At 46.4% G+C, this 8,229-nt stretch overlaps 1 protein-coding gene across 1 annotated transcript in view; it reads left to right on the forward strand.

Moving 5' to 3' along the window:
- Positions 1-8,229, forward strand: part of LOC123970464 — a 36,647-nt gene that overhangs the window by 13,735 nt on the left and 14,683 nt on the right. The window contains exons 4-5 of the mRNA XM_046048508.1: positions 6,622-6,688; positions 7,446-7,674. Of these exons, the coding sequence (XP_045904464.1) occupies positions 6,622-6,688; positions 7,446-7,674 (296 nt within the window). The remainder of the gene's footprint in view (positions 1-6,621; positions 6,689-7,445; positions 7,675-8,229) is intronic.

Here is an 8,229-nt window from a genome sequence, read left to right on the forward strand (position 1 = left end):
AAAGAGATCATATTTCTCCTGTCTTAGCTTCTTTGCATTGGCTTCCAGTAAAATCCAGAATAGAATTTAAAATCATTCTTCTTACCTACAAAGCTCTTAATGGTCAGGCACCATCTTATCTTAAAGAGCTCATAGTACCTTACTACCCCACCAGAGCACTGCGCTCCCAGAATGCAGGGTTACTTGTGGTTCCTAGAGTCTCCAAAAGTAGACTAGGAGCCAGAGCGTTCAGCTATCAAGCTCCTCTCCTGTGGAACCAGGTTCCAGTTTGGGTTCAGGAGGCAGACACCATCTCCACATTTAAGAGTAGGCTTAAGACTTTCCTCTTTGATAAAGCTTATAGTTAGGGCTGGCTCAGGTGAGTCCTGAACCATCCCTTAGTTATGCTGCTATAGGCCTAGACTGCCGGGGGATTTTCTATGATGCACTGAGCTCCTCTCTCCTCTACTTTCTCTCCCTCTGTATGCAACCTCATCCCATCATTGCATGTTACGAACACAACTTCTCCCCTTTCTGGTAGTCTTGTGCTTTCTCGTCCCTCTCCTCTCTCCTCCTATCACTTCCTGCAGGTTTTCTGGCTCTGGAGCTGTGGAGTCTGGATCTGTGGTTGCGGGTCACCTGCTGCCCCCGTGTTCCTGCTCGACACCCTCTGCTGCAACGACTATTGTTACTAGTCCTATTATTATTATTGTTATTATAATCATTAACATTACGATTGTTACCATTAACACTACTATAAATATCTGTACCATTTTTCATCACCTTTACTGTCTGTACCTCTGTGTGTATATTGTGTAGGCTGCCTCCCTCCCCTCTTTCTCTCCTTCCATCCCTCTCTTCTTCTCTCTGTTCCTCTCTTGCCCTCTCTCTCTCTCTCTCCCCCCTTCACCCAAACCGGTCGAGGCAGATGGCCGCCCACCCTGAGCCATGGTTCTGCTCGAGGTTTCTGCCTCTTAAAAGGAAGTTTTTCCTTGCCTCTGTCTCCTAGTGCTTGCTCTTGGTGGGAACTGTTGGGTTTCTGTAAATAACATCATAGAGTACGGTGTAGACCTGCTCTTTTATGAAAAGCGCTGTGAGATAACTGTTGTTGTGATTTGGCGCTATATAAATAAAATTGAATTGAAATTGAACATTATCTTACGGGGGACCCGGTCATATGCCTTCTTGAGATCTACAAAGCACATGTAGACTGGATGGGCATACTCCCAAGCCCTTGAGAGAGTAAAGAGCTGAACCGTTGTTCCACGACCTGGACGAAAACCGCATTGTTCCTCTTTGATCCGAGGTTCGACTATTGGCCGAACCCTCCGTTCCTGCACCTTTGAGTAGACTTTACCGGGGAGGCTGAGAAGTGTGATACCCCTATAATTGGCTCTCTGGTTCGCCTTTTTTAACAGGGGAACCACCACCTCAGTCTGCCACTCCATGGGCACTGTATGTGACTTCCACACAACGTTAAAGAGACATGTCATCCAAGACAGCCCCTCCACACCCAAAGCTTTTAGCATTTCTGGACGGATTTCATTCAGCTTTGCCACTGTGGAGTTGTTTGACTACCTCAGTGACTTCCACCAGGGAAATTGACGAGAAACCCCCATCAGCCTCCAGTCGGATTTAGGAGTTCCACAAAGTGTTCCTTCCACCGCCTCCCTGCGGGATCCCAATCCCAATGCAGCTCTCTACATGGAAGCTGCTACAAAGATGTGTTGGTAAGTAAACTAACCATTATAATCATACTACAATTTACATGTTAGCAAAATATGTATATGCAACGATTTTGCACGAATCAACGTTCTGTATACTTCTTCATGTCTCTTGTATGCATTATTTTTCTTCTTGCAATAAAGATTTAAGGAGGAAAAAAAAGTTCTGTTTATTCCAACACCACATGAATCAGTCACCGCTCACCCTTCCCTTTGTAAGCAAGCAGGAGAAGGCAATTGTAAACAGGAATATTTCAAACATGCAATAATTCAACCTCTTCTTAAAAAAACCAAAACAATCTGGATCCATCCCTGTCAAAAAGTTACAGGTCTATTTCCAAGCTGCCGCTCATCTCAAAACTATTAGAGAAAGTTGTTCCCAAACAGCTCACTGACACTCTCACTGCCTAAACACAAGTTCCAATCTGGTTTCCGTCAGAATTTTTCTATGGATTTTTTCCATCATTGTAAAGCACTTTGTGACTTGCTCTGTGAAAGGTGCTCTCCTCGGCTCTGAACTAAATAATAGGTGTCGTCCTCCATTTGTCTAAATTTCACTTATTATTTCTTCGAATAAAGCAGACGACAACAACTACTATCAACATTACTTGTTCTTCCTCTTCTCCTTCATACGTATTCAATGTAGTGACGAAAAACGCTATGGGCTACTCTAGAAACATGGCAGCGCAACATGGCGTCTTCCATGTAAGTGGACCTGCGGTGTGTGTAGATAGAAATGGCTCATTCTAAGGTAATAAAAACATATTGGATTATGATGCAAGATCTTTATACACCACTGGAAACATAGGTATGGATCTTATATTGCATTTCTGTCAATAGATCCTCTGAAATATTACACACTGAACCTTAGAGCAATCAATACAAGAGAATTGTAAGGAGATAGATGAAGAAGAGCACAAGAAGTGCATTTTAGAGGTTAGCGCTATATATATATATATATATATATATATATAAATAAAAGAGTTAAGTACAATCAGGCGTGTTATTAGAGAGGGACACCCCTGCTCTGATGCCATGTAGTAACTCGTTCCACCATCGTGTTTTCACAGATGAGAATGGCTCAGTGGTTGCTCTTCTACAGCTCAGGAAACAAACAAAAGTAATGGCTCGTTAATGGCTTGTTTCTTTCATTAGGAGAAGAAAATGAACAGTACTAGAATTTCTGTGAAACAGTTGCTCTGAGGAGGATTTGATCCTCAAAGGGTAACACTGCCACTGCACCATCCAGCTGCTGTAAACACTGGACAAATGAATGTCTTTGATTACAGTACAATGTTCCTATTAAAACACACCATAAGTAAAAGGTAAAGGTATAAAAGTATTCCATAGTGAGGGTACTTGCTCAATCCGTTTTTTTGGGGTCACTAAGACAAAATGGAGACATATCCAGGAGCTTTTTCTCTGATCCACATTCAGGAGACTTAAATTACACATTTTTAAGATAATTTAGAGATGTTTTGAGCAGAGTAAGACACAGATGAGTTATATGCGGTTGCTTCTCCGGAGAGAAAACTTAACATTGTCACGGTTTGGTGTGGGTGAGGCAGGTTGGAGGACCCAAACGCAGGATGCAAGGCAGGAAGAGGTACAGTACAAAGGGGTTTTAATGAACGAACCAAAAGCGAGCAAACTTACAGGTGAGTGGCTGAATACAGAGTCCAAAAACTAAGGTAGTCCAAACAGAGATCCAAAGGGAGCAGGGTAACACGACCGGGAGACATGACCGGGAGACACGACAAACAGGCAGACAACAGGAGACCTCACAGCAACTCCGGGAGACAGCATACAATGACCCGACAAAGACAAGACAGAAACACCAGGCATATATACACACAGGGACTAATGAGCAGGGCGGGAGCAACACAGGTGAAGGACATGAGATTAACGAGGCAGGCAGAGAGAGACAGTGAGCAGAGGGAAACAGAGAGACTGACATGCAGGCAGAGTGACAACCGGGGGAACAGACGGAACACAGGTTACTGAACACAAAACAGACCAGAGTGAACACTTAACATGAACTAAGGTACAGGACTGGGAACAAGGACAAAGAACTAAAACGCAGGAACAACAGTTAAGGCAGTGACTAAGAAACAATATAACAACTAGACTACCAAACCAAAGCAATATCAAATCAACACAGGACTACGAGCTAGAACACCAGACAAAACGAGAAGAACAGGTAGAAGGACACCAGAAACAAATGGCAAAAACTCAAACTCACAGGGAAAAACTACAACTCATGACAAACATATTTGACATAATTGAGGAGATCCTAGGAGTCATAGTTGAGTTTTCTTTGAGTTGTTTCTCTGATACCATGGTCCCATAGAGAGGTTTATTTGAATGTAACTAACATTAGCTAGGTTGTGGATTAGGAAACGATAGTTACGTACTGCAACTCCAGATTCTATGAGTATAGGTGCAGCCCACTAAGGCTATCGCTATTGGGTTGTGATCCCGGACAAACAAGCACGGGGAAGACCAGGTGGCCGCCGTGCTGGTGTCACCGACATTCTACGTGCCACGCCACAAAGGAGGAGATGCCTCTTGTGGAGTGCCCCCTGATGCCGTCCGGGGGAGATTCACGAGCTGACACATAGGCCTATGAAATAGCCTTGCACAGAGAGTGAAACAGGCGCTGCACTGACATGGGAAGTCCCTTGGACTGCTCCCTGTAGTGCACAAACAGGCACTGCGAATAGCGCTGCCTCTTAGCAAGACATTGTGCGCACTGGGCAGATGAGGTGGGACCTAGCTTTGTCCTCAGACCCATAGGGGGGAGCAAAGAAGCCGCTGGAGGCAGGACCAGGACGCACTTGTGCCCTCCGGAGCCACCAGGCCGAACTGGCGGAAAAGCATAAAACAGCTGAGGAAGCCACAGGGGGTGTGCGAAGAAGTCCACCCCCGGCCGGCTGGTTCTGCAGCAAAAGGGTGTTGGACCACCTTCCACAATATAAGGAGCTCCAACACGTTTATGTGGAGAGGCATGTGGGCCTGCTTCAGACCGCCCACCACCTAAAAGAGGCAGGTTCTGCCCCAGCCCATTAGGGGTGTGTCTGAAAACGAAGATATGGGACGTGACCCTGCCCAGCGGTACCCCAACCGACAGAGAGAGGGGGTCCCGCCAGTACGTTAGATCCGAACCGACAGACAGAGGAACGACGACCAGGCGCCGCTTCTGTCTCATCGGGTCCACACGCAAGCAGATGTACCACCGCTGTTGCCTCCTCATGTGCAGGAGGCCCAGGGGGACCACCATGTGAGCTCTGTCAGAGTGTCCACCCTCTCCTGAGAGAGCCATGCTCTCTAGAGAGGAATCCAGCATCACACCCAGGTAGGTGAGTCTCTGGGAGGGAAGAGGAGAGCAGGAACGTCCTGTGTACCGGGATGATGGGAACATGAAAGTACGCGTCCTTCAGGTCAATGGAATTGAGCCAGTCTCCCTGACGCACAAACTCCAGCACCTGTTTTGCTGTCAACATACGAAAAGGCCATAATGTGTCTCATTTCACCGGTCTTCTTCCTGACCAGGAAGTAGCGGTGAAACAGAAAGTAAGCCTGCTTCTCCAGGAGATCCCAGAGCTCCGCCTGGAGGGTGGCAATCTGAGCCAGAGAGGAGAAAACCGTCTCCACGATCCCGATGAAGGGGAGAGGCGAATTGCAAACTGTGATCCCGGTGGATCAGGCAGTTCATCCACCTGTCCATAGAACAGGAAACAAGCCACTCTGAGTAGCACTCTGAAAGTGGTCGGACCTGCTGATTAGGTGCCCTGGTGGCCATGAAATGAAGCCACTCTGCTGCCCCTGCCCTGAAAGGGCCGGGACACTGGCCACGGGGGGGCCTGGCAGACAGCGGTGAGCCGCCGGGTCAGGAGAGTCCCACTCCCGGCGGGGTGAAGAAGGATTGTGGGCACCTACATGTGTCGCCAGGCAGGATGGAGCGCTTCCCTGCGTGGTGAGCATGCACGAGGTAACATGGTCGCTCTTGTGGGTCCACCATTCCGGCAGAGAGGGGAGGGGGACGGGGGGAGACCCTGTCTCCGGGGGTTCCACACTGAGGGGAGGGAGGCAGGGGTTGGCAACAGGGAAAGTAAACTGCTTGTGACATTAGAGCCTGCAGCCAGTCCATACAGTGTGGGGGAAATGTGCTGAACAGCAGCCGCTGACTCAGCTGAGGCAGGGGCTGGCCAAGGAACATGATCTTTAGGGCTCTGTTTGTCTCAACAGTGAAAGTGCTGGCAGAACATGAGCAATGAACACAATTACCCCCCAAAATGTCACTGGTGCCTGTCAGGATGCCATGAGACCATGAGAGGGCGCCATCCAGCTGCCACCTAAACTGGCTTCACACCGAAGAAGCTGGTGAGGTTGGGCTGTAGTGGGGGGATTAGGGGCAATCCCAGGTCCGGGAAGCCTTCCACCTTGGTGATCAGGAAGTAGGTGGAGACGGTAGCCCACAGAACCTTCGGATCCATGGCAACACTCTCCTGGTACCGTCGGATAGGCAGTAAACGCGGCCAGACGAGATCCCGTTTACCCGGCTGGCTGGGAGCAAGAACGCTGGCCATTTCATCCTGAGGAGCTCTCTGGATGATGGAAGGAAGCTCTCTAGTTCTCTGACGAGGTGAGGATGGATGGCAGAGAAGTGGCGGCCGACAGTAGGATGCAGACCTTACCAGAGTGCGCTACCTCGAGGCTGGGGTCGCCCACCTCGAGGCCAGCGATTGCCGGGGCCTTGGGCGGGGGAAGCGGTGAGGCGCTGGGAGACCCGTGAATAGAGGAGGCAGAGTTGTCCGACTCCTGTCCTTCAAAAAAATTGACAAAAATACACATTTTAGATTAGAAATTGCTGACCAGCCCTTTAAGATCAAGATCATACTTTTTGTTTTTTCCACAGACTCCAGCAAGTTCCTGGTGGTCAGTATGACCAGCATCACCCCACAGACCTGGACTCAATATTTATGGTGTGTAAATATCCTACAATGTTTTTTAAATTTAATCTTTATTTAACCAGATGATCTTATTGAGATTTAAAACCCCTTTTTAAAGAGAGACCTGGCCAAAATAATTGCATATTCATATTGATTATGTTATAATCAAAATAAAATAATCAAGCACACGCACAATGACAAAGGACATTTAATAATACTCTTAAGATACATAACACAAACAACATTAGAATACTTAAAAGTACCATTTGTACATACCATAGGTTTAAAGGATTTAGTTATTTTAAAAGCAGTGACAATTTATAGCATCTAGTACAAGTTACCAGAGCGCAAATCATAGAAACTGATGTTGCATGACATATAAGTGCAAAGATAAGAGGGGAGTATATCCAGCAGAGACTTAAAAGTAAGCCACTGTATGGGCCTCCTCACTGATCATGAGGGCCAGTTTGTCATTTTGTACAAGGTACAATGGTGTGTAGATACTTTACATCCATTCACAAATCTAAATGCACTATAGTAGACAGTATCCAACAAAGATAAACATCGGTCAGACGCATTTCTATACAGCAGGTCACTATAATCGAGTGCAGTGTGAAAGGTTGCAGCAACCAATCCCCTCCTGGTTTTCCAAGAAAAACAGGCTTTGTTTCTAAAATAAAATCCTATTTTTAGTTTGAGCTTTTGTACTAGTTTATCAATGTGCAATTTAATTTTGCCTTCTGTTGCAAATTAAATGAAAAACATAACTTAAAGTGTTAATCTTTCCCAGCATCTTGAAGAAAACATTTTCACTTTTGTGAAGAACGAGTTAAAGAACTTCCAGAAGGTTCTAAGTACAGATTACCCAGAATACTTAGAGAGACATAGTAAGGATGAGAATTTGGTGGACGGTGAGGAGGAAGAGCAGAGGAGGAGCAGCCAAGAGACATTTCTGAAGATCACAATGCACTTCCTGAGGAGAATGAAGCAGGGGGAGCTGGCTGACCGTCTGCAGAGCAGTAAGATGATTTTCCAGACTTATTTACATTTACTCATTTGGCAGATGCTTTTATCCAAAGCAACTTACATTTGAGGAACAACATACAAGCATCAATAGAGCATCAAATACGGATCTACAACTGACAATACATACTAGTAAGAGCAGCAATAAATACTGGTAAGAGCTCACAGTACATATCACATCAATGGAGTAGATACCGAGGGAAGGAAGCAAGAGTTAACAAAAAAGTGCAATCAATACAAGATCATTGTAGGGGATAGAAGAAGAAGAGCACAGGAAATGCATGTTAGAGGTTAGGAGTTAGAGGTGTTATAAGAGGAAGTGTTCTCGGAAGATGAGTTTTCAAGAGCTTCTTGAAGTTAGTGTGGTAGCTCGTTCCACCATCGTGGTGTCACAGATGAGAATAGCCGGGACTGGGATTGCTTTGTGTGAAGGGATGGCAGAGCCAGGCGGCGTTCGTTGGAGGAGCATAGCGGCCGAGAAGGAACGTAAGTTTGTATTATGGAGTATAGGTAGATGGAGCAGACCCAGTAGTCACTCTGTATGCAGCATT

The sequence above is a fragment of the Micropterus dolomieu genome, linkage group LG04 (assembly GCF_021292245.1).
Source record: "Micropterus dolomieu isolate WLL.071019.BEF.003 ecotype Adirondacks linkage group LG04, ASM2129224v1, whole genome shotgun sequence".
NCBI classification, from domain to species: domain Eukaryota; kingdom Metazoa; phylum Chordata; class Actinopteri; order Centrarchiformes; family Centrarchidae; genus Micropterus; species Micropterus dolomieu.